We start from the raw sequence: 27,225 nt of genomic DNA on the forward strand, positions 1-27,225 counted from the left end.
GGCCACACTACCCTACCATCTTTGGAAATTAAACACTGCAACAAACAACAGATGTGTGTATCATCTAGCTCTTCCTTCTGACTTGAGTAAAGAAAATAATTTAAGGTCAGCCTCAAACCCGTTCTTACTTGGAATGTTTGAACTCCTAGTACAAAGATTATAAACATATGATCTCCAATCTGACATGGCAACTGGCATAGGCAACACAAGAACAATACATGAAGTAGGGAATGAAATTTTGACATTAGTCTAAAGTGGAAACAGGCAAGATGACCACTTTCCGAATATCATATTTTGATCAAGGTATGGGAAACCAGCTCGAGCCCCTATGAAATTAGCCCATAGAGGGGTACATAGGATAGGCTGTGTGTAATTTTGGCCATTTGTGTATCATATTTAACAAATTATACAACTGAATTAAATAAGACCACTAACCGTAAAATGACACTTGATATGGTGATGAGTGCTTTCAGACAAGAATATCTAAATTGATTCATTAATATCCTTCAGGACAGAGGGAGTCTGCAATTCCAATGCAGACTGGCCTACAAAATTACACAACAGCTAAGCTGACTTTTAATGTCCTTTCAAGCAGCCTAACAAACCATACAGTTGCAATAATTTTTATGCAACTAAAGCTGTGCAAAAGAAATGCAACCTTGCAAGTGTCACAACAAAGAGCAAATCAGAAGACCAAAATGTAAATTAATCTACCGGTGGATTTATTCAACCACTCATTTCCTGCCCAAACAGGAATCAACCTACCTTTTCCAAGTTGATATCACTTGCAGTGACTTTACAAGTCTGAAGTTTGCACTTGAGCATGTAGGCAGCAGAAACTGCAGATTGTAGCCAGGTAAACAGCCAAGATCTCAAAAGGTGGCATCAACTAAGTGTCGTATGAATGAAAAAGAGCATCATGCAGATACTCAGTGGATACTTCCACTCCTCAGCAACTTACTTCATATAAATTTATCAGCTTGTACACATTTAATTAACTTGGTACATTCCTGCAGACACATGTCTTGGAGTAAGTTACTGCTCAAGAATCAAAATTTATTGTTGTTGCACAGCCACTGAATAGAAGTAATTGAAAAGTGGTTCACCAGTCAAAAGCATAATTATCAGATGGCCCAAAATGTAACAGAAGCGGGTTTCCTCTTCCCAAATTAAGAAATAGTTTTGCAAGGTCATCTCTCAAATAATTTTAGCCAAAGCACCCAACTGTGATTTAAACCATTTGTGCACCACGATCAAAAATTCAAACACCATATTAGCCTTTATTTCATGACATTCCAACTTTGGACATTTGAGAATATTAAAAACAAAATCAAGAGAGCCAATGCAGGATCATTTGAAAATTAACCAGTTTTTACAAAATCACTCCAGTTTCTGAAATAAAGATGCCTTTCTGTGCCAATAACAGTTAACTTGGAGTGAAAAACAGAAGATGACAAATATATAAACAAAAAATGCAGTTGTATTCAAAGCTGACGCCTGTTCTGCAGATTACCTACATCAGAACATAACTTCAAAGCACTACATAATTGCCACTGTACAAGCAATGCATTTTTTGAAGTTGCACCAACTATTCGTTCCACAAATATAAATGAATAGCACCACTGACAAATGAATGTTAACAATGAAGCCAAACTGTAGGTCCACTGATTCTTTGAAGGAAAAGACTGCATATTCCAAACTGTATATGCAAAGTGATTAGCATAATGTTGAGTTTTAACACACCAGTGTCCTTAAAGCAATGTCAAATGGCAATGAGTAGGCAAAGTAAATCAGACACAAGCAATTTGGACAAGTCAGACAATGAGTTACGCTTGCCATTTTATGTATGCAGTTTAAGGGTCGTACAAGAGCAACAGAACAAGACACTCAAGTTCCATGTAAGTATGCACAACTTCTCTGGAAATTGAAAATAAATTGAGAATATACCACAGAGACAAGCCAAACAAAAACTCACTCATTCTCTTGAGAACAGGAAGTAATCAGAATAATTCATTCGCCAAAACAATGCTGCAATTGGAGCGAAAGCATCTAATAGTCTCCTGCAATTAAAATCAAACCTAATCCAACAATCAATTGAACTTTTCTTCTGAAATCACTACCTCTTTTTGTACGAAGTGTAAGAGTAATATAATTGGGGAAAAAGCAAAACAGGCTTTCTGCTCCATTAGGAGGCAGCAAACAATATAAAGGCTCCTGTTTGATGGGGGGCAGAATTGGGTGTCCTGGGGAGAAACTGGGCAAAAATGAAGAAAGTTACTCTTGCCAAGGGTAACCTGAGAAGAGAGAAATTTTACATCATTTAGGAGAATTTCACTTTGATCCCCAATTGTGAAGTGATTCTCAACTCCTTGACGAACTAAATTAAAAGAATTTTTAATAGGGAATTTCACTGTCGCAGCTGCTCATTGAAGATACTGTTGTATATCAATTTGCTTCTGAAATAATGAGGGAAATTGCAAGAATAGATGATCATTGAGGAAAATCAGACTGGTAACTGGTCCTCACATCCATTCAAGTCAGTATTGGACAGCTTTGTTACCAACTAACCATCAGACTCAGGTACCAGGTACACTACAATGTTCTTCAGTTGCACAAAACATTGAAAAAACAAAAAAAGCCATCAAATTTGCCATTTGTCTGGCCATTTCTCTTTTAAAAGCAACACAAAGTTTTATATCTAAACCTACAAGAGCTGTTTCCTTTATTTATCATGGAATGCATTTTATTGACAAAAAGCTGAAGATAATGGTGTATGTACAACTTGTTCTTTTACATCATGGTTCAGTTCAACATTTTTCCTACCGATCTCACCAAATAGATGTAAATGCAAAATTTATCAGTCTGCAAATTACAAAGGCGATCTTTAAATGCAACAGTGGCAATACAAATATACTTAATACGTTGCATCAGATATTCCGGTCACACACAGAGCAATGCAGTTCTTACAATACTACTTACAAGTAGTTTACGGGGACTTCTCACATTAGCCCACTGAGCAGACTTGGATTTACTTCGTAATTGAATTTGGTTCATAAGTCAACCAGCAGGAGAGTCACATCACCTCTCAACATTACTGTCAATTTTATTACAATATCAACTACTTTTGAGACCCATTTTGTGCAGGAGCTGAATCTGTGCTCTTGAGAATGGAGACCAATCTGTTCCAAATCCCTCCCTACTGCATCACATTAAATAAATTCTACTGGTACAGTACATTGCAGGATTGAAGACCCAAAACTGAAAGCCAGAGATGGAAAATCCCAAGATGTACTGGGAGCAGTTTCAGAAGCTCAGTGAACCAATAAAAGTCCTTTCTCACTATACAATGTAGTGTTGCATACGTTTCAGATCTCCTCAACATCATTTGCAAAAACACATCAAAAATTCAAATAAACAATACGCATTGTTCTTTTCAGTTTAAAAAAACAGCATCACACTTTTACTGATTCATTTTGTATCTTTTACAAAAAAGCTTACGGATATGATACAGTAGGATTATTGAGGTTTGGGTCATTAACAAGACTGTACAATATTTCCCAAAACAGGGCACTCTCTATCCAGCAAACGTTTGCTTACAAATACATTTCAAAATGCTAGTTACTCTAAATCTCTACTAGCACTGCATGCTGGCATGAATACAATGAGCATTTTCTGGTGCCAGAAAGAAATACAGTTGCAGCTTGCGTTAAAAAAACACTGTTACAGGAATTCATTCAATCTTTGAATGGGTTTACAGGGGTCTTTTGTACACCTTTACAAACCAGCAAGTAACAAAATTTTAGAAAAGTATAATGCAGAAATTATACCAAGTGCATCAGCATTAAAAGTCTTGCATTAGCCAAATTCTACACTAAGAAACTGGCAGCCTGTAGTGGTTAAAAAAGAAAAAATAAGTTCTTCCGAACTGATTTCACCACCCTTGCAGCATTAATGTGAACAGTGTGGGTACTAGCAGAATAATTAGATAACTAGCACACAAATGAGCTCCATAAACAGTATGATATCAAGCCTTGGGTCACACAATAGCACAAGTTCAAATTGAACACAGAAGTGAAACAACTTAACCTGCAATATGCCGTTTTATATACAGATATAGGAGAGAATGACTCTCAAACTCAAAAATTTTGGAAAAAAAATACCATGCCCAGAACAAAGGGTCAACATGCACATTAAGAACCAAGTTTTCAACTTATTTGTACCCTAGTTCCTACTATTTTCACTGCGTCTAATGGCAGCTGACAATGAAACCCAAGTGCACAAAATACTATAATTTACATCAATGTCAAACCTAGGTTTAGCTCTGATTTCATAGTTTTCATTTGCAGAGTTAAATATCTGCAGTTACAGATTGTTGCCAAAGACAGAGCTTCTATCCACTTAACATTCAGGTGCCAAAACTTAAAATGATTGCATTTAACAAAAATATGGCTACATTAGTATCTAATATGCATCTGTGCATAGGCCGGTTGCCTAAGTATGAAAAAGCTAACAGTTTCATGGATCTACACAAAACATCCATTTCTGCTAGGTCTACACTATCAGTGGTGCACTTACACTTTCCACCGGACACAAACATTTTCATTAGATTCCGAATAATGGGGCGGTCAAAGAGTCAGCTGCAAACACTTGCAAGTTTCAGGCCAGAGGTTCAGATAACCTCCATGTTAAATAACTATCCTTAAGGTAAGCCTATAAAGCTACAGCCTTAGTTTAAAATTTGGGAGTTATCCCAAGACTAGCTTCACTTTCCTAGATCCCATAGGTCTATCACTCAGGTCAACAACAGCTGACATTGCTTCATTGCAGGATTCAAAAGCAACCATTGCTTCACCTGTAGGCATGCCTTGCTCATTGAATTGCAAGCACACAGAGTCAGGAATCACACGGTAGCCATAAAAGAAATCCAAAATTTCATCCACGGATACTTTGAAGGGCAAATTTTGCACTTTAACCACTGTTGGGCTTTTGGTACTTAAAGGGCCACTTCCAACCCTTGGCTCAACCCCTGCTCCTGGAAAACTGCTGACAGTGCTGCTTCCAAAAACAGGCCCACCCGTTGGGCCATCACTAATACTAACACTGACCCCTGATCCAGGACTCGGCCCTTGTCCAAATAGGCTAGTTGATCCGCTAAAGCTACTGACAGGGTTGAATGGTGGTACAGGGCCATTAAGATTGCCTGAACTGACACTTGGAGAAAAAATGCTGTCACCTCCAACACAGGGGAGGAAAGTAGGATCAAGACTTCCTTGGTTTGGATTCTTCTGGCTCTTTGTTTGAAATGGTGGATTTGTTTCCATTTCTTGTTTTTGTTCAAGAGTGATTAGTTGAAGAAATGCATTACGTCCATTTAATTTCTTGCGATGCAGTCGTTCAGCCTTCTGTGCCTCCTCTTCATTTAGGAACTGCACAAGGGCCTGCCCAAGCCCTTGGCCATTAGAGTCTACAAGAATCTGGACACCATTTTCTGCTAGTCCAATACCTTCCAAAAACTGGAACACGTCACTTTTTGTTACATTATAAGGGATATTCCATATATGACCACAAATTTTTGGTGAGCCAGACACTTCCTCAGTTTTCACTGTTACTTCTCTCTTCTGCTCATTTGGCACAAAGTTGTGCGCTCGCTTCTGAATATTTTCTAGCTTCTCCAACATTGCTTTTTTAGTGATTGGATGAACTTGGATGAAGCGATTGCCCATGTACTGTTTGTGGCGACACAAAGCTGCCTGGTAATCAGTGGGAGTTTTAAATTCTACAAAGCCTTCACCTGTTGCTCTTCCACTTGGTCCATAGGCTATGTAGATGCTATCCTCTATGAGTTCCAGTTTATTGAAGAATTCCATGATGTGCTTATTTTCAGCCTCATATGGTAAGCCTTTCAAATAAACACAGAACTCCTTCTCGTGAGGCGAGCGTGATCGCGATCGTTCACGTTTGCTTGGAGATTCAGACCTAGATGTATGAAATGGAGGTAGGTTCTGTCCATAATGCCCAATGGAAGGTGGGGGGGCCATGCTTTTGGGTGTACTAAAGCCAACAGTGGCATTGAGCCACTGTCTCTCTGTTGCAGGGAATACATTAGCAAATCTCTGTCCCATCATCATTTTTCCATGTCGTTTCAGAGCTTCAAACGTGTCGGAGGAACTATAAAACTTTACCATTGCGTCTCTATTATTGCGACCTAGATGATCTTTCATCATGTGCACCGCTTCAATTCGAAGTCCATGAAAAAATTCTCTTACATCTGACTCCATTGCAGTGTATGGCATCCCATAGATATGGACATACACATCATTGGAATTAATTGGTGGTGGTCCTTTGTTAATTGAACTATGGGAATTCATGGGATGCAGTGGATTTAATGAACCTATAGGACCCATGTACATGGAACTTATGCTATTACTGATGCCCAATGCAGACCCAGAACCATTCATTCCACTGGGCCCAGAGCTTCCTAGAGGAAGAGTACTACCTGCATTGATGGGCATGGGTGGTAAGCTTGGCAATGGAGGTATTGGTGGCATGGGAGGAATTGGAGCAAGAGGTGCTATAGGAGGAAGGGGAGGCACTGGTGGCAAGATACCAATTGGAGGAACTGAAGGCATAGGCGGCAATGATGGCATTGTAGGTAAAGGAGGAAGGGGTGGCAAAGGTGGCACAGAGTTTATCGTATTCAGTGGCGGCATAGTGCTGGTTATTGTTGAACCCATGCTAAACCCAGGGCTGGTAAAAGTGGGATTGAGGCTAGAGGATGTACTTCCCATGCTGGCAGCAGAAAAGGTGGGCACATTTTTATTCCCTATGCTTTCATGTAATGAGGAAGTTGTGGTGACCATAGTGGGAGTGTTTAAGTTAGGCATAGTTGTAGGTAAGCTACCCCTCGCAGTAATACCAGTATTACTAGTTGGCCCAGGTCTGCTTGAGCCTACTGGTGGCATATCCACATTACCAGTTTCAAAACGCCTACGACTCAGCTCAATCATATTTTGCATTTCAGTTTTACTACTCAGTAGGAGTGATACTTTGGATCCTTTAATTGTACCCCCACCACGCATCATACCAAGCCGTGCATCTTCATCTGTGGAGAAAACGATGAAAGCCTCACCAAGTTCACCACCTACAATATGCACACCACCATCAGGAATGGTTAATCCAGAGAAGAAGTGGCGGATATCCATGGTCCCCGCCACAATGGGGAGACCCTGCAAGCGGATGACCACGGCCATGCTGAGCACAATCAATAACAACCACCTGCAGACGAGAAAGGCACGAACTACGTCAGACTTGTTAGAACAAAACCAGCCTAACCAGAAATGTAAAACGCACTTAGCATTCAATATAAGCCAGAGGAAAACCAACTTTTTCGCAGGTATTGGACCAGTTTTAAAACAGGGTTTTATATCAAAATTGCATAATTAAGTCCAACTTGCATAAACCTAACTGCCCAGCAATTAAGAAACCGCAACAGTAATATACTTTCCTTTACCACTACAAATATTATTTTGTAATAAATACAAACAGACCAATATGTTTCACAGAAGCTTTACCGAACAAAATACAATACTGAGCCACATAAGGAAACATTAGGACAGATAATCAAAAACTTCATAGGTCAATTACTAGATTTTGAGTGAGAAATTAAAGAGGCTTTGATCAGGAAGGGACTTGCAAATGACAGGCTACAAGGGTCAGCTTCCAAACATGGGGAAATAAAAGGACTGAATTAGAGGGGTCAGTGATGGATGAATTACGTGTGGAAGTAGGCAGTCACAAAGCAATTTGACAAGATCGAGAATTTTAAAACTAAGGTATTACTGTATTCAATATACATCAGCAAGCACATGAGTCATGGGTAAACATGACTTAGGCAGAGTTTGGACAAGCCAAGATTTACAGGTGTGGCGAGCATCCTGGAAGAATGTCATGTCTAGAGGTAACAACGGCACAGGATGGGGGTTTCAGCTGATGATCTGATGCAGGTTGTGGAAACTGGCAATCAGATGAAGAGACAATTGGTTTGGTTCAATCTTTGAAAGGCATTCCCATGCTGCTGTCTCAGATAAAGGTTCAGAAGATCAGTGCAATTAAGTGGGCCAAAGCTGTCCAATACCGATTTTTGAAATGAGCAGAAGCATAAATCAGAGTGGAGAGGTGATGAGATCTAGCCAGTGTTTTCAGCACATGAATCAGATTTGACATATTTTGGAAGATATTTCTTTGAAAGTCAAACCTTAACAGATCCATTGCAATTGGAACATTGAATCTGAATGCAAAAACAAATAAACTACAACTTTGTTTTCAATCAATCTCAGCTTGTAATGGAAAGCAGAATTTGCCAGTCATCTGACTACTATAGTAAGCAAACTCTTGTATTAAGTTTAATTAATACACAACTCTTCCCAGTTTGTTTCTGAGCTCATTCCATGCTAACAACCAATTCTGCAATTTTCAAAGATATGATCACGCATGGTTCTGTAAACCTAACATTTCTGAATAACAATGTTGCAGATCTGATATTAAAATTCAATGGGAATCAAAAGTACTTCAAACAGAATTTACAGCCGTAAACAGTCAAATGTCTGAATTTTTAAAAAATTTCAGACAAAATAGCCAATAAATTGGAGTCTGACATACTATATTTAAACCAAATTAATCTATCAAACCTAAAAGTGAATGCCCTTTTACTAAACACCAATTAAAATTGAGAATTACAATGCTTCAACTCAAAATTTGAAAGCAACTAACATGGAGCCTACACAAATCTTAAAATTTTATATCTAAAACAACCTGAACAGAAGAGAATCTTACCTGTGACCAAAACAGTGGCGTTTCCCTTAAGCAGCTGAGGACACCAGCCAATCCTGTTGTCAACCAATTTAAACCAACTTTACAGACTGCAGAAAGAATAAACGGGATGACAAATCAATGTCTGCAATACTCAATGCAATCAGCCTGTTGTCGTGTACATGAATGTCACGATGTAAGACCGCATCTTCTGGAATCAGTACAAACTGAACATTTCAGAATTCCTCAACTTTCCACGTTGTGCAATATTAACAATCAAATCTCCCCTAGCTAAATACAAAGTGATACTATGAATTCAAGACAATAATCAGATCTCCAGAGCCAACTGAGGGGAAGAAAAGCACAGGAATATGGGAGCCTACACAGCTAAAAAATTTCCCTAGATTCTGGTCATGAAAACTTATGAAAAACATTTTCCTGAGTTCAACCTTCGATGAGGTACAATTCCATGGATGCCTGGGACCCTTTTTTATTCCTTACTCAAGTAGCCATGCTAGCACAATTCTAGACCATAGATGTCAGGAAGTTAGCAAACCTTGCCAAACACAAACCCACCGTGGCCTAATGCGCACAACTTCCAACAGAGATTAATGGGCAGCAGCCAAGTTCTAGTTATTACAAGAACTACATCTTACTATCCCAAGGATGGCCCCCTTCCGTTGCACTGACTAAGATTAGCTAATTCGCTGAAGATCAGGGCTTAATTCTGAGACTTCAGTAGACTGTATGATTCAGCTATTTCACACTGAGGTACTGGAATTTAGAACGATATACACTTCCTAAAGGTCTTCCAACTTTGAAGTAGAAGTTTGGCATTTGAATTTGGCAGACCTCAAATAACTTTGGATTTAATTATTGTTTTGTAACTACATTACATTCATGAAGACTTTAAATTAGAAGACTTGTGACATTGTCCTTGTCAATTGGAAATGAGGAAAGACCTCAGGTGTTCTACTAAAAAAAATTCCAGCTTTCTACAACGTATGACTATCATTTGTTTAGAAACATCATTGGTCAATATCCAACACAAGCAATCTTTTGACAATTTGTTATGATACCAACAGAAACTTCCACAAATACTCTGGCGTTTAACAAGTTAGCTAAGAGATTTTTTTAAAACTACAAATCTTCGTGTATAAATTTATATGCCAAAAATTAAAAAAATTGTGCATTACAATCAGACTCCAAAATTTCTGGCCAGGGCAGGAGGAAGATGTATGCCATTAACTATCTTTTGATTTACAATGCAAACGTTCATGTACATCATTAGGCTTTTCATTATTTCAGAATAACGCTGCTCATGAAAAATATTTTATCATGGTAAAAGGCAAAAATTTAGCTGAATAATGTAAGTAGTTTAGAATTCAAGCATTAAAGTTGACTGGAGAATTCCTGCTTCGTGCTTATTTCACTGAATTTTTTGAACTTTTCCTATTAGCTATTCCATTAGAAGTTACTTACTCAAAACGTTTAGGAAAGTATAAAAATTATCCCGAATGCAGAAGGCCACCACAGGGAATGAACAGTTCACTGTGATGATTGTGACAAAGATTTAGGCACAGGAGTGATAACAAAAGACAACAATCTCATTAAAGCAAAAATTGGAGCTGTGAATCGTGAATTAGTCATCATTTGAATCCGGAGTCTGGATTCACCGCAGCACTTTTAAAAATGTGTCTGTTACCAGTAGCTGATGTTGTTTCAGGTCAAGAACATGTTTAGGGATTTGCAGTGAAGAATATAAATTATTAAAAACAAGTGTGTTTCCATGAGAATCCATGCTATCAAGAGTAATGTACTCAGTTGGAAATTTAAACTTTTGCAAAATATAATCTGTTTATATGGGCAGATGCAATATGTTATTTACAAAGCACCTTTTAGAATTTTTAAAAATAAATATAAAGAAATAGAATGGACAATTATAATGAAACGGGATTGAGAATGTCAAACTTAATTATGAAGTGGATGGCAAGTCACTTAAGATGTGTGATCCAGTTAAGATAACAAGGATCAGATGAAAGGTCTTACATTCCATACTACCTTGCCCCTAAACTCATAAACCTTGACTGTTAACTAAAAGTCTGTGCAAAGACACAGTAACGTGCTCTTAAAGATCATTCAAAGGAGGCATACAAGGCTTTCTGCAAGTGGAAGCGTGTGGTGTAGTTAACAAGCCCAAGGAAGAGATTCAAAAATTCCTTTGGTCTAGGCTCCTACACATCCTCAATGGCTTATATATATGAATTTAAAACCGTTTCTCGCTCCACAGATGCTGAGTTTCCCCAGCTTTTTGGAGTTTATTGCAGATTTGCAGTATCAGTAGTACTTTGCTTTCATATGCCCATAACTTCAAAGTAATCCAAAACTACTGAAATATTATACATAAGATTTTTGAATACCTCCCCTCTCTAATCATACAAAACTATTTACTTAACATCACCAAATCCTGCCTAGTTTGTTTTATATCATAACTCCCTGCGTTTAAAAAAGCTTTAAATAAAAGTGGAAATACTGGTCTTAATTTAAGGATAATTAGAGAAATGTTTTTCATGCTCAGTGCTGTTAGCATACGAATGCTTTAATAAAGTGTCTTTGAAGCTAGTCAGTAATAGTTGAAAGCCCAAAACCTAAGGGGGAGGGGAGGGGTGAGAGAACAGTATTGGAGACAATAGTTCCAAAATGCAGCAGAAACTGGTAAATGATAAACTGACTGACTTCCTTCCATGCATGTCTTTGTGATTAAAACAGGGATCACCTAACTTCCTTTTAAAATGGTATATTTTTCCATGGAGGAGTCCCAAATCAGATGTGACACAGCCTCTATCTTGTAAATAAAATAACTTGCACCCCAACTAAGAGCAGTGGCATGACAATTCTATTTCCTTTAGCAGCCATCCTTGAGGCAGAAGGGAACCTGTCAATTTAACATCAATTGTGCCACACTGCAAGGGTCACAATGCCCAATAACAATTAAATTCTGACAAAGCAATGGAATCTGAGAAACTTATAAAGAAAAGGAAACCTGGATTTTAACTGTAGAGCCAAGTTGACATTCCCCCCCCCCCACAGAATCCCTACAGTACGGAAGCAGGCCATTCGGCCCATTCAGTCCACACTGACCCACCAGACTCAATCCCCGACCCTATTCCTGTAACCTTGCATTTCCCATGGCTATGGTTTTTGTAACCAAAATAAGTTGCACAAATGAAGAAAAAAAAGTTACAAAACAGGAATGCTGTAAACAACCGAAAAGTCCAACCTTTGCTGGTAAAGGAATATTCAGGTGACATTTTCTTTTATAAATAATCGTTAATTACTGAAAAAATAGCATACTACATAATCAACAAGCTATTATATAACTGATGTTTTAAAGGGAAAGCATTACAATCTCTTGAAACAATGATTTTGTTCCATTCCTTTGTCACTTAATTTAACATGGAATACCAACTTTTGTGGTTAAAGCTGCTTCTCAGAAAACTGCAGTAGGGTTAAGCAGTTAATAATCTTGTAACGGGTGCGAGAGAAGTTTGTTTCATCATACTATACTCAAAATAGTCAACTCTTCCTGATATTTTTAAAAAAAGGAAATAGAAGATGCTAAAAAGTTGCTGGCAGACATATTTACAAGTACACAAGATTACAGGATGTAAAGATATTTTATTTCTGTTAAAAATATGCTTTTCCAGTTATACTCCCCCAAAGTCTTCCAAAAAGTGTTAGTGAGGACAGACAGTACTACAGGGATGCAAAGGATCCTTCACCTCTTGGCAAACTAAAACAATTTTTAAAAAACTGGAAAGTACATATGGAAAAACTCAAGTAGATTACAAATGACACTGAATAGTAAAGTCTATCTATAAAACTTCCCAGCATATCAACTGTTCCTCAGGATAGTCAATATACATTAACCCAAATATAAAATTATCTAATATACAACAGTGCAGTAATGTGTAGTTAATATAAATAACCTGGATTCTCATCAAATCCTATTTGAGAATTGAATTATGCTGCCCTACTAAAATTGTTAATTTTAACGGCATAAATATTATTTTATAAGTTATAGTTTAGGTGTCTTCACTTCTAATTTCTTATTGAAAATCAAATCTAACATGCTACTGATTTCATAAAATGTTCAGATTGATCTGGTGATAAAACCAATCCCAATCTGTATCCCAGAATCTAGTCAATTCAAAGAATAGCAGAATTTGTCATGTCTACAATACATGACACTGCTACTCATTATTTCAGAAATTAACTTTCAGACTGAAAATGCAGGTGCAGAGAGTGACAACACCAGACATCAAACAGACGGTACATCACGAGTGGATTTACAGTACAAACAAGGAACTATTCTATCACAACAAACAACTTGGATCAACTTACTACCAGTCAAATGTAGATGACAAATACAACACTAACTCGACTCATTGGCTTGTGACAATCAGCTCTTAGTTGATACTAAGAATGTGAAACAAAAGAGAAGGGTCCAAGACGAATTTTGTTTTAAATGCAATACAGAACTTGTAAACATTCAAAAATATAGCACAAGTTTAATGACTTTTTGTCAAGGATTAAAGTGATCTTAACTGATAATTTATATAGTACAAACATCAACATTCAAATCAATGCGCACACACACACAGGCCATCATGGCTCAGGTGTTCCAATACCAATAATTCCTCTCACTGGTCATTTTACCCATTTGCTCTCGGCTGTACAAAAACAACTTAACTCCAATCTCAAACAACAATTGCACCCAAACAATTTGAGCTCTAACAGAGGCAAAGAATTCAAGACCAATTAAACTTCTAAAATAAAAAATCCACTCCATTTATTTTTCTGGAGACAGTAGTTGCTGCCAGGTTTCCTCAGATTACTGCCACAAGACCAAGAATTTTGGCAATGTCAAAGAAAATCAACAAAAAAGATTATTTATGCACCCTCCTAAATTGTGTGAAGCACTTTGGGAGTCTACTACAGATTTGGCTTTCCAAACATGGCTGTATCCAGACAGTTACCTGAGGTGCAAAGTGTTTTCAGAAATGTACACATTACAAGGAGAGATCAAGCCCACTGTTAATCAATATCAGTCATATTAATGCAATTTACCCTATTTTAGCACCATTGTGTTAACCAGAATGACACCACATTTCCTTGTGAACCAAGTCTAGCTGCACAAGATATTCCTCCTCCTGCAAACACCCACTACTTCAGTCAGGGCAGCCAGACTCACCAAGCACTGGCAGGCCAGTCATAGCCCATCATATGCATTTGTTCCAAATTTGTAGCTGTTGCACTTCAAACATGACTATTTACATTATTTGCACAATTAAATGAAATAACTGCTGCTTGCTCAAAGGCAGATCTGGCCATTTAACCAGCTTAAGACATCCACCAGCACTAAAAACAAATGTAATAAAGGCAATACTCAAAGCACAGATGCTGCCAGACCTGCCGAGCTTTTCCAGTAAATTCTACGTCTGATTTACAACATCCACAGACCTTTCAGTTCTCATTTCAGTGCATCGTTCCGGATTATCTCTAAATTCAGCAAAGCTGAGCCGACAGACATACCGAATATTGCTTTGTGTGAAGGCTGTGAAAACCAAAATGCAATTAGACAGGACATCCCAAAGCGTATTAAAGCTAATTTTTAAAAAAAATTACAGTATAATCAATCACTGCTGCAAAAACAGGAACAGGACAGCCAACTCACACAGCAAGATCCCACACAATGAATAATCTTGACTCAGACAAAAGTGCTACCTCTTCAAGTCATGGCTGATGCCAGTACCTCATTTCTGACACAGGGTGGTTAATAAACAATCAACAGAAATGCAACTCCACTTCACATTGGGAGATTTACACCAATGTTCAGAGAAGCATTTAGGAGACTGACTCTCTCATCAATTTAAACACAAGACTAAGGGTTAAGGAAATAAGGTGAATATAAAATATGCCAGGTAAAAAATAGTGTCACCCAACAAATGCCAATACGTGTACATAGCAATCAGCAACAAAATCAATGTGGTCCATCAGGTCTCCTTTGCTTAGAATGGATAAGAGAATCATTATCCAAGAAACAGGAAAAGCAAGTGTCACAGCACAGTATCTGCTAATGTCAAACAAACCATTATTGCAGCAAAACAAATTAATCCTAACACCAATTCACTGGTATTTACCATCTCTCTGCCACAACCAAAACTGGAAACACGTAAGTTGAGGAATCATCCATAGCCTTTACTCAGGTGAACTGCAGTGCCAGTTGTGAAAGTGGCGAACAACAGCATTGGCAATTAATTCAGTTCACAACAAGGTGCACACTTATACTGGGAAGGAGGATTAAGAAAAATACAAACCTTAGCATATTTAAGCTTTGTAAATCACCAACATTCTGTTTCAAAATGACTTGCTACACAAGTTCAACGCAAACCACAAAATGAGAAATCAACAGAATAGGAACGTTTTTTCCAGAATGATGAGGGGAAATAACCATCACTTTGAAAAGTTCTAAACCACATAATCAATTCTAACAGCATCGTTATTTGTTGTGAAACAAGATTTCCTAACCAGAAGAAACTGATCATTCAACATTCTGAATATAGCACATACATTAGCAACACAGATTGTAGAGGCAAAACTAGAAATCTTAACATATGCAACTCAAAAATAACACTTGAAACCGCAGGCTTAAATAAGTTTTACACAATTTTAAATCAGATTCAGTTAAAGGCACCTTCTTTAGGGAACACAAATTTAAAAATATTTACAGAAGTCCTTGTTAAAAATTCAACAGTTTGAACATTAATCAAACCTTTGCAGAATTACCACCAAGTTCAACATATTATAATCCAGGAGATCATCTATACTGAACAGTGTTAGTTCTTAAATACACTTATCTGAAACATGATCAGGAAGAATGCAATTACAACTTGTTCATTTTCTCAAAACAGAGATTGTAAAATACCATTGCTCAAAGAAAGCAGAATCTTGCAACTTTATCACCAGCACATTAAATAGAATCAAGCTCTTCAAATGCCACAAAACTTTAGTTCATTAAATCATCTTGTACTGCTTGATACATGATTCTAAAACAAAACCAAAGTGATCAAAGTTTATAAATTCCAAGCTCAAGCAAAATTATGCTGCAAATACTGCTTGATCTGAAGAACATGAACCTGCCAAATAGCTTCAAAAGATACTCATTTTAGATCAATTCTATTATTATTCAAGGCAACTGATGTAATATTTGTTCCACAACAAAGCAATATAAACGATAATTGTTAGCCATTTGCTGCAAATATTTCCAGCTCCACATCTACTAATTCCTTGAAAAAACATTTAAACATTGGTACGCATTTCAGACAGACACCATCACTTCCAAACAATTAGAGATGTATTTAAACACCGTGCTTGAGACCACCAGAAGCCTCAAATCACTTCACAGGCAATAAATTGCTTTTTGCAGCAGTCACTATTGTAATATGGTAAACACGGCAAAAAGCCAAATCCTTTGAAAGCCACCTTTAACTAACAATATTCATACTCAAATAATCCAGAAGTTTTGCAATCTTTCTGTAAACTAAATAATCTACAGCCTTCGGAATGAAATCTCACACAGATTCTGAACATTATAAGCTAGTGAACAGAGTACTGTAAGAATCAACCTATTGCTTAGGAATACCACAATAATCTTAAACATCAAGGAAGCACATCCCACTATGAAACAGTGGGTCTGTCTTTTTTCAAGTCCTAAACAGATATGAAGGCCATTCCAACATCAAGGTAACAAAAACATCTCATCTAATTTTAAAAAACTTGTAGAATCAACCATGAAAACAAATACACCAAATTAAAGTGCAAAGGTTCAAATTTAGTTCATGTTTTCATGCCCTTTGTGTAATTAGGAAAAGTTGTTTCTTTGCTGAAAATTTTAAACTCTCCTAATGAAGGAGGATTTCAATGCCAGCATTAAAACAGGGCTATAGTACAGGATCCAGGATAAAGCTGCTTATTTCGCACAAAGAAAATGCATCTTTCACTTGAAAAGTAAGCTTTAACCAATTAAGGAGTTATTTTGTCTAACTGAAATCAAAAACTTAGGCTACACCTATTTATACAATTACAGCAACATGCCTCTTCAGATACAGAAACCTAATAGTCTCAAACGTAATCCACTGTCTATGCTGACTTCAAGGAAAGAAAAAATTTTAAGATTCCAGAGGTGACCAGAAGAGTTGGAAGGTTTGAGGGAATGGAAAGACACCAAAGAGAGCTGTGCTGGGGAACAAAAAGTTGCATTGATTGATACTCATTGGCCCTTTAAAGGGTACAGCTTTGATGCGATCTACATTGAACAATTGAGATTTTTTTTAATTGATTCACAGGATGTGGTTCTTTGGCAATGGATGCAGTTATTGCTCATTTGTGCCTAGTTGCTGATACAAAAGAATTGGTTACTGTGCGATTGCAACAAGTAGTTAAGAGTCAACTACATTTGTATGTGAGTGAAATTCTATACTATACAAACACAAGTAGACTGCTCAGTTCCTCGAGCCTGCCCAACCACTGAATGGGATCATAGCCGATCTGACATCCTCCACACACTTTCCTGCTCTTTCCCCCTTAACCCTTGATTCCTGACTGTTCAAGAATCTATCTCAGCCTCAAATGTACAAAAGAACTATACTCGGCAGCATGGTGGCACAGTAGTTACAACTGCTGCCTCACAGCACTAGGGACCTAGGTACAACTCCAGCCTGGGTGACTGTATGGAATTTGCATGCCTTGTGTCTGTGTGGGTCACCATTGGGTGCTCCAGTTTCCTTATACAGTACAAAGATGTGCTAATTAGGTGGACTGGCCATGCTAAATTGCTCCATCATGTTCAGGGATGTACAGGCTAGGTGGGTTAGCCATGATAAATGAAGGATTATGGGGATAGGGTAGTGGGCTAGATCTGGATGGGGCATTTTTCAAAGGGATGGTGTACTCACTGGGCCAATAGCCTCTATCTCCACTGTACGGATTTTATTGTATGCCATTTTGGAAGCTTTGGAGAAAGTGCAGCAAAGGTTTACCAGGCTGTTGCCTGGTCTTGAGGGCACTGGCTACAAGGAAAGGTTAAAAAGACTTAGACTGTTTTCACTGGAAAGATGGTGCTTGAGAGGGGATCTGATAGAAGTCTACAAAATTGAGAGGCATAGATAGGATGGATAGTCAGAAGCTTTCTCCTCCAAGATTGAAGTTTCAATTACAAGCGGGCATGGGTTCAAGGTGAACGGGGAGAAGTTTAAGGGAGATGTGCAAGGAAAATTTTTCAGTGATAGGAGCCTGGAATGCACTGCCAGAAGTGGTGGATGCATGAATAGACGAAGGATACAGAGGGATAATGACCGAGTAAGGGCAGAAGGTTTGTTTTTTTTAAGTTTACTCAGGGCATAATGATTGACACAGGCTTGGAGGGTCAAAGAGCCTGTTCCATGTGCTGTACTTCTCTTTTGTTAGACTCTGGTCCAAGGCATGGAGTTCTAAAAAGTAAAAGCCTTCTGAGAGAGGAGATTTCTCATCTCAGTCTTAAACTGGCACACTTAATTCTGGTCTTGGATCCATGAAGGGAAACATCCTCAATATTTACCCTGTCAGGCCCCTTAGGAACCTTGTGTTTTGATGAGATCACCTCTCACCCTTCTAAGCTCCAGTCAGTCAAGTTGGCCTTTGCATGTAAGACAATTCATTCACACTGGGATCATCCTAGTGAACGTTCCAATGTAATGACATATTTTCTTAAATAAGGGGGCTGAAACTGCCCGTGTAATCTCAGAATGGCTACAGCACAGGAGGTCATTTAGTACCAGTTTACACTTGCATCCTTTGTTTTAAACAGTAGACTCCAGAGACCCAACCACTGGTTGCATTTAAAAAGAAAAATCAACTGTCATGTCACCTTGACTCCCTGACGTTTATAGCACAAAAAAAACCATTCAGCTGACTACATCCAGTATGATCAAAGATCTGACAATATTAACACCATTTTCTAGTTCTTGTCTTATAGCTCCAGAAGCTTTGGCAATGCCAACAGATGTCTGAATATTTAAATGTTACAAGAGTTTCTTACTCAACTACTCCCTCACAGTGAGTTCCAGACTCTCATCACCCTCCGAGTTTAAAAAAAACTCAACTTTCACTTAGATTTAAGATGAGAGGTAGAAGCTATGTCCCCTGTTTAATGACCACTCTACTAAAAGTGCATTCCTATTCCACCTATCTATGCTCCACTATCATGCCTCCTTTCAATCTTCGCTGTGCCAAGTAAAAGATCCCCGGCTTGACAACGTTTCTTCAACATAGACCACCGTGCCCAAGCGTCATCCTGGCAAATTCTCTCTGCCCCTCTCTACTGCAAATTCTTTTTATTATGTTGTGACTGGAAATGCATGCAATAGTTAAGCTGTGACCTATTTAGTGCTTTATACAGAAATAAAACAAAGCACTACACCTCAGTTCCAAAGAATCACAGAGCACAAAATTTTAAGTGTTTCTCTCCACGACTGCTGCTAAGATCTGCTTAATTTTTGCCAACAATTTCTGTTTTTATCTCAGACCTTGAGCACCCATAGTATTTTACTTTTATTTTAGTATTTTATATAGTATCAGCATAACTGTATCTTTTACTCCGTGAGCACTTCTTCCAAACGTTCTCCAATCTATATACTCCTTTCACATGCTCAGCTAGGCTATTATAGCAAGTAGTTAGTAGGAACTGCAGATGCTGAAGAATCTGAGATAACAAGGTGAAGAGCTGGATGAACACAGCAGGCCAAGCAGCAGAGGAATAGGAAAGCTGATGTTTCAGGCCTATGATGCGGATCTAGGCCCAAAACATCAGCTTTCTTGCTCCTCTGATGCTGCTTGGTCTGCTGTATTCATTCAACTCTATACCTTGTTATGTCTATTATAATAAGTATCCTGCTGTGGGCTCCTGTTCTCTCTGCACTATGAATGTGCCTACATTTCCTCTACCTTCTTGGGGCTTTCATGGGGTAAATAATATTGAGAGGGCCAAGCTAGAGATGAACTGCTCCATTTAGTAGAAAAGTCACTGATCATTGGTTTATTGTAATTCTTAGAAGGACAAGAGGGGAGTTGGGAAATACTCTCATGCAGAGGGTGATAGGATCTGGAATTCTGTTCAAAAATGCGATAGATGCAGACATCCTTTTCACATTTAAACTCTTTAAACGCTTTGAACTGTGGACCAAAAGCTAGAAGGTTAGATTGATGCAGCATTTGTAACCAACACGGACACAGTCGTCCAAGTGGCTACCCCGTGTCATCATATTTGGTTTTCTTCCTACCGAAGTAGGATCGCTGATTCCTGGAACCATTATCAGAAATCTTTTGTGCACCTCTGCAGCCCCTCTAAAGCTTACTAAATTAAGCCAGAGCTAATGTGGTGCATCAACTAATTTAGTGATGTAATTCTGGTTTGTGTCGAGAGGTAAATAATTTCTTCCAAGGAGTGATTGAGGAAATCAGTTAATTAAATAAATTGGAAAAGCGAGAAATCTTTATTGGAGAACATACATTACATAATACACAACATTTCTTTTAACACTATAAGCCAAAACTTCGCATCAAAAGCAGTTAAAGAACACAGAATTCCTTATCAGTTAGATCTTGAAAATAAGTAAGACATTCAGTCCAAATGGTACTGCACATACCTCGTCTATCTTTTAAAGCCACTTGCCAGCAAGTTAGAAAGCAGAATTGGACCAAAATAATTCATGCGATCAGGATTAATGCCTAAAAGAAAGGCTGAACAAGCAAAGTTTAACAATAAGGTTGACATCAGAATTCCAGTCAAATCTCTCACAAATCATTCTGTCCAATTTATCATTTAGACCATTAAAACAAACAAGTATGGTGCACAAGTTTAAAGTATAAACATGCTCAACTGTAATTTCTCCTGGTGCAAAATTTGAGAACTTATCAAGTAAAAGTAACTCAAATATTTTTCTCCCAAATAGAACTACATTTATCTGCTTTCAAATCTTTACGAGAATCTTGTTGTACGGATTGGCTCAACAAAGGAGAAATGATAGTTTGCTGTGTGTAGACTAAACAAAATTGGGACATTACTTTTAGATGAAGAGATTGATCACAGCCGGACTTCCTAATACATTCACCAACTGCCTGGGAGCAACATCATGCAACTGTCCTTTAATTAACATTACCACAAATACTGCAGATGGCACAGCTGACCAGCCTACTGACCCTTATACGAACAGTAGCCACTGAAACATGGCTATAAAAGCCATGGAGACGAATCTCAATCAGATTCATTTGAAAAGCCAAGGAGAAACAAAACTGAAAAGGGAACAGAGGGTCGCATTTCCTCCACACTGCTGCAACCTTTTGGAGGTGCCAGTGTTAGATGGGATGGGCAACGTCAGAAGTCACATGACACCAGGTTATAATCCAGATTTATTTGAAATCACAAACCTGTAGAGTGCTTCTCCTTCATCAGGTGAAATGAACAGAAGCACAGGTACAGAATTTGTAGGCAGATAGATCAAAAGATTGTACAAATGGAGTGCATGGAGCGTTGCAATTAACAGGTCTCACAAGACAACGGACATTTCTCCTGGTAACTAAATTCACTTTCAAATCCCAGGATAGCCTTAAAACTTTTCTTAACCAGATTCTAATTTTAAATTATCACACCATTTCTTAAAATAAAATGAATGTTTAAGCTGAGAACTTTGAATGCTGGAGACCTGAGTCAAAATCAAAGGATAAGATTGTTTTGATTCAGCTTATTCTAATAGTTAATTTAAATTTAACCATAACACAGAAAAGTCCCGTGTCATAAAAGTTTCGTCAGTAACAACATTGTCACCTATGGAAAAAGTGATCCATTAAAAAAATTAAAATAGTTCTTACAGTTGAAATATAAACAAAACGGTTACACGAATAGTATTTTTTCAGGTCTCCTATGATGCCACACATCCTCACTGTACCTAAGTTGTTTGCTCCACAAATTAATAATTGGTTCTAAAGCACAATATTTTGGCTGATTTTGCCACATTTTAAAACTGACACACTGGAATTCCAGAATGCAGAAATATCATTCAACAAATTTCTTGTTAGGCACAATACTCATCTTAAAGTTTCAGTAAATTCAATTGAACAGTTACTTCTGATTTCATAACTACCAATAATTTGACCGAGATTGGTTTACTCAGCACTTTGTGCATTAGTGGAAAGAGAAGACACAATCCTATTAATATGCTTAAGACAAAACTGTGCTTTAGGCTGTTATTAACTTTAAACTTATAATTTAAAATAGTTTCTAAAGCTGCAAATGAGAACAGAATCTGACTCCATATCATACTACATTACGGCCCTCAAAGATCAGCACATAATGCAAGATTAAAGTCTTGAAATTCCAGATGCTTAACATCGCAGGAATTCCAACACAAGGCATCATACAGCCCATCATACCTGCGCCAGTTCCACTTTGGAGCTAGCTCCTCTAGCCAACGGCTTTGCTCTCTGTACCCTTTGCTTTTCTTCAGGTGTTTATCTAATCCTATTTTCAGAGACTACAAATCAATTGTATTTCAGTAGATCTCTGCAAGTACAAACTTTCCAAATTCACTCAACTGTGTGCATGTAAGAAGCAGACAGGGAGAGTGAAAGCGAAGTGAAGGGGGAGGGAATAAAATTACACAGATTTGAATATCTCCGTTGTAATGAAATCTGTAACAATCTGAAGATCTTCCACCTGTGCACTGCTCCATATGCCACAGTCCTGGGCAAAGCCTAGGTAAGAATATCAACCAATAGTGTATACTGTAGTTGCAGGGTAAACCAAGATGAGAAAAAAAAAAGACCAAAATGTGATGAGGATTTTAAACTGATAGTTTGTTCCAACTTATCAAGTAACTACTCTAATGTGTAGGTCAACAAGTGCCAAAATCTTAGTGGGTAATTGGGACTGTGGTTGCTGAATGCACATCAAGACTCAAAGGACTTAGTCAAACTGCTCTACTGATCTTGACGTGAGACTTGTCAAATCGATGGTTCTCCATCCAAGGAAACAGAGCTCAATTCATGCCATGGAATTGTAACCAAATAGGGTCATAAGAAAGAGGAACAGCAATTTTTTGGCCCCTCAAGCCTTCTCCACCATTCAGTAGGGTCATGGCCGAGTTAGTCAGTAGATACAAGAAGAAACTTGGTAGAGTAAATAAACTTCTATACTGGGATACTTAAAAAGAGCTTGTTCAACAGTCTAAAAATTATCGTTCTTACAATTAAGATCAGGGAATTTTAACAGTTTAAAATATTTCTAAAACTCTTAATTGCTAAAGTTTACTCTATATTTTCAGTTGTGGCCTCTCATCTCACTTGGTTTTAAACCTATGAAATGCTTAAAACTTTGTTACTCCAGTTTGAAATTTCAGGTAATACATAGTTTAGGATCTTGGGTAGTTAACAAATAAATAGCAAATACGAGCTGATTAAACTATCCAAATATGCTGACTTGCTGAAGCCAGAATTGCCAGATGGTAATCCAATTATTTAAAAGCACTGTAACTTATTTATTGTGTTTCTTTTCTCCAAAATACATATTTTGGTTGCGGGCAGAATATTCAAGTGTTCAGAATTAAAAAGAAGGTAACTTACTTTCCCACACCTAACTAAAACTCAACACCAAACAAAAAATGGCAAAGCTGATTCAAAATTAATGTCCCAAATAAACACTAGAGTACCAAGTCTATACAATAAGGCTAAATTGTTACCAAGGCTCATTCTCTAGCTGCAGTCTCTAAAGCTGGGATGCACCTGTTTGATGAATATCACAAACAAGTGGATGATCTTCACAAAATATTTCCACATCACACAAAGTTCAAAATAAACAAAAAGGTTGTCATGCAAATGCTGTCAGCTTTGTTCTTATTTTCAGGACTGATGTACTTGAACTGGAAGGGTTTCAGTTGGTGTAAACAAAAAGTCACTGTCACACTTTAGCATATGATGCATTCAGAATTAGGGTTCATATCACCAACTAATAGCCAAACCATCACGCTTCCTTTATTCGTTAACTTTTAGTTAACAAAAACACCAGGGCATATTGGAAAAATAAGTAGCTGAGTCTAATGCCTCAATTATATATTGTAAAATGCATGTAAACAGGGTTACAAACGTGCTCATAAAGAACTTTAAATTGCATTTAATGTAATATGTACTGAATGACACTATCAGGAGACAGACTGGGCACAACTAAATTGCACTTGGTCAAAACTGCTCCAGGGACAAACTGATGTGACAAGTTACACAATCTAACAAGGCTTTACAACAAGCAACGCAAACAAACCAGATCTGGCTGACATCCATTTTACAGCAAGGTCCTAAATAAAGAAAATAAAACGTTAAAATGCAAGTAGTATAGAAATCAATACTCAAAAATTTCAAAAAATCTCAAATCCAACCAGCCTAATACAAACAAGGTTGATGCACATAAACTCTCTACCATTTCAAGAATATTTTCCTTTGGCTCAAACTTCATTCTTTATACTTTACGATTTTAAAAAACAATCTGACTTGTCCTACATTCAGAACCATTTAACAAAAAAATATGTCCTTTCAGAAAGCCATGGACCAACACATGCAGATCGTTAAAAAGGGATGCATTACACGAGACCAAATATCCTTTACAATTTTTAAAAGCGTGCAGTATCCACAAAATGAAACCAGTAAATACCTGCAGATTATTTGAGACACAAAATCTGGATCTTGAACAGTTAAAAAAACAAGGCCAATGTTTTAATGTGCCTTCAGGATTAAACAGTATGTGATTGGTGCTGAAATCCTCCTTTCGCTTTAAGGCAGAGATACCACTTGCTTTTAAGTATTACTATTGAGCCCAAGAGGTATGCACCGAGTGATTTAGCTGAGTGCCCGAGCTCCGGGTGGAATCCTCCCCATTCCCACCCGGAGTCTGGAAAGATTCGACCCCCAGCTCTCTCCCTCCCCTCCTCTTCACTCCATCCCAGGCTGTGGGATGACTTGTCCTCTCCCCGACTCCCCAGCTCCTGATTCCTTCCACGGTCCCTCTTGCTGCGCATGCACACTCTTTGTCCGCTCCTAGTGCGCGCACAAAGCGCCGCAATCGCCCCTCACACAGGCCGCCGCCAACTCAGACTCAATTCAACTAAAATCCATTCACCGTACAATCCAAACCGCCAGTGAGCAGGGAGACCAAAGGGGGAGGTGGCGGGGGGAATGCTAGCGATAGGCCTACCCGGGCGCACACATCCCCATTCCCCCCCCCGCGGGGAGGCCTAGTTGCTCGGTCCGCCGAAAGGCCCGAGCGCGGAGTCGGCCGGGGAGGAGAGGAAAAACAGCGGCATTTACTGACAGACAACACAACCCATTCCCGGCCCTGCACGGCCGCAGGAAGCCGAGCGAGCGACGCCCTTACCGGTGACACGGGAGCTAAAGGATTAACTAGGGGTGGGCCTGAGGGTTTAAGCGAGCGGACGCCCGGCTGCTCTCCCGCTCCCGCTCGTTTCCTCACTCAGCCTCAACAACATGGCGGCGAGGAGCTGGCCCCGCCCCCACGAGACGTCGCGAGAACGGACCACCTCCCTAGATCCCGCGTCTGGCGTTTCACACATTGTCCCCGCCCACTGATGGCGACCCTGGAACATGGTGTGGCGATGTCGTCAACGGCGTGACGTCGAGCATCATTACGTCACGGTGCCATCTGGAGTACCAGCAGCCCCAACCTTGGCAAATGATCTGAGGATGTGGGTTCGAGTCCTACCACATCAGGTGAGGACTTTTAAATTCAATAATTTTGTGGAATTAAAAACTGAACGGAATGGCGACCATAAAAAAACCATTGTCAGATTTTGTTCACTAATACTAGTATATGAGGGATAGTTCCTTAGGTGATAATGAGAATTTTATTGCATTAGGAAAGATTTATGAGTGGACACAGCAAATATTGATGGCTATTACTTTGGTATCAGTTAAAGCAATAAAGGTATGATTTTATTTTGCTCCGGAAAAAAGCACTAATGGCTTGGAAAGCTTTTATTTTCACTTCTCAAGAAATTCTGGTTGAGGTTGGATATGAGCAATGGTTTCTCTTACAGAAAGGAATTAATTCATGAAAGTTCCAGACTAGAAGTGTTTGGTTACAGCCCTGAAGAAATTATCCAAAGCTAAGAAATTCTAAACTCAGTTGTGAGAATAGTCAAGGAAGAGGCTGTCACACTCTCAAGACTGGAAATTAAAACAGTCAATTAAAAGTCAAACCTGTAGATGTTAAAGAGAAGGGAATTCTCTCTGGTGTTTAAGTACTGCCAAGAGGTGCTGTTAAAAATGAATAAAATATCATATTTTTACTGTAAATCTTTGAAATCTTCCAAGTTGTATTATTTGTAAATAGCTTTTTTTAAAATTTTTATCTTTTTGTCTTTGTTTCATTGTAAAAACCAAATCTGCATGTTTTGGTTTTGTATTTCAGTAAGAGACCACTTTATTAAATAAAAAGAAATGATGTATCAAACTGAAGGGTCTAGGTCCGAAACATCAGCTTTCCTGCTCCTCTGATGCTGCTTGGCCTGCTGTGTTCATCCAGCTCTACAACTTGTCATCTCAGAGTGGGATCTGACTTGTTCAGAAATAACATTATATCCAAATATTACATTCACAGGCTGGGTGAGAATCAATCTATTATACTATAACTAAGGAGCATGCATTAGTAAAATATCATGCTTCAGTTCATCCAAGGTAGAATGGAGTATGAGATATTTGTATCCTCAGGTCACATGCTCTGATACAGTAATGATACTGTGAACTTAACTCATAAAAGTTACACTGATGACTGTGAGACATATGAAAATATTATGGTAAATCTTCGATAATGGGAACTGCAGATGCTGGAGAATCCAAGATAACAAAGTGTGGAGCTGGATGAACACAGCAGGCCAAGCAGCATCTCAGGAGCACAAAAGCTGACGTTTCAGGCCTAGACCCTCCTCTGATGAAGGCTCTAGGCCCGAAACGTCAGCTTTTGTGCTCCTGAGATGCTGCTTGGCCTGCTGTGTTCATCCAGCTTCACACCTTGTTATCATGGTAAATCTTAGTTAATATTTTCATGCTTCTTTAAAATGAAATAACTCAGCACTAACAAAGGACTAAACTGTGAAACCTCTGCTTTAAATAATGAATGCATTTAAGAATCAGATAATTGGATACACTGATGAGAGCTTTGTAATTACATTTCTGTTGCAAAGAGCCTCTGCAAATCAGTTTTACTAATGAGATATCGACAAACTGGAGGCCTAGGCAATAAACATTTCACACACAGCGAGG

The 27,225-nt window shown here is 38.4% G+C and overlaps 2 protein-coding genes across 5 annotated transcripts in view; both read right to left on the reverse strand.

Moving 5' to 3' along the window:
• The window catches only part of LOC125461556 (copine-1-like), a 105,896-nt gene extending 80,461 nt beyond the window's left edge, over positions 1–25,435 (reverse strand). For 2 of the 3 annotated variants that reach the window (XM_059652695.1, XM_059652701.1), the window contains exon 1: positions 25,322–25,435. The gene's annotated coding sequence lies outside the window, so the exon portion shown is untranslated. Of the gene's footprint in view, positions 1–20,552; positions 20,651–25,321 lie in introns of those variants that run through there. The other variant, XM_059652698.1, reaches the window with a different exon arrangement.
• On the reverse strand, positions 1,822–25,433 carry rbm12 (RNA binding motif protein 12). 2 transcript variants are annotated; one of them, XM_048550030.2, is made up of 3 exons: positions 25,322–25,433; positions 8,833–8,918; positions 1,822–7,275 (listed from the first exon to the last, which is right to left on the reverse strand). In XM_048550030.2, the coding sequence occupies exon 3, from the start codon at positions 7,248–7,250 to the stop codon at positions 4,746–4,748; it is 2,505 nt and encodes an 834-aa protein (XP_048405987.1). In that variant the 5' UTR covers positions 7,251–7,275; positions 8,833–8,918; positions 25,322–25,433; the 3' UTR covers positions 1,822–4,745. The 2 variants fall into 2 exon arrangements, with proteins under 2 accessions (XP_048405987.1, XP_059508677.1); XM_059652694.1 differs by lacking the exon at positions 25,322–25,433 and adding an exon at positions 20,553–20,646.
• Positions 25,436–27,225: the final 1,790 nt, after the last annotated feature.

Source organism: Stegostoma tigrinum, chromosome 19 (assembly GCF_030684315.1).
Source record: "Stegostoma tigrinum isolate sSteTig4 chromosome 19, sSteTig4.hap1, whole genome shotgun sequence".
In the NCBI taxonomy this organism is placed as follows: domain Eukaryota; kingdom Metazoa; phylum Chordata; class Chondrichthyes; order Orectolobiformes; family Stegostomatidae; genus Stegostoma; species Stegostoma tigrinum.

Excerpts from the sequence above, each read along its gene's own strand:
- rbm12 (XM_048550030.2), bottom strand. The coding sequence starts at position 7,250 with ATGGCCGTGGTCATCCGCTTGCAGGGTCTCCCCATTGTGGCGGGGACC.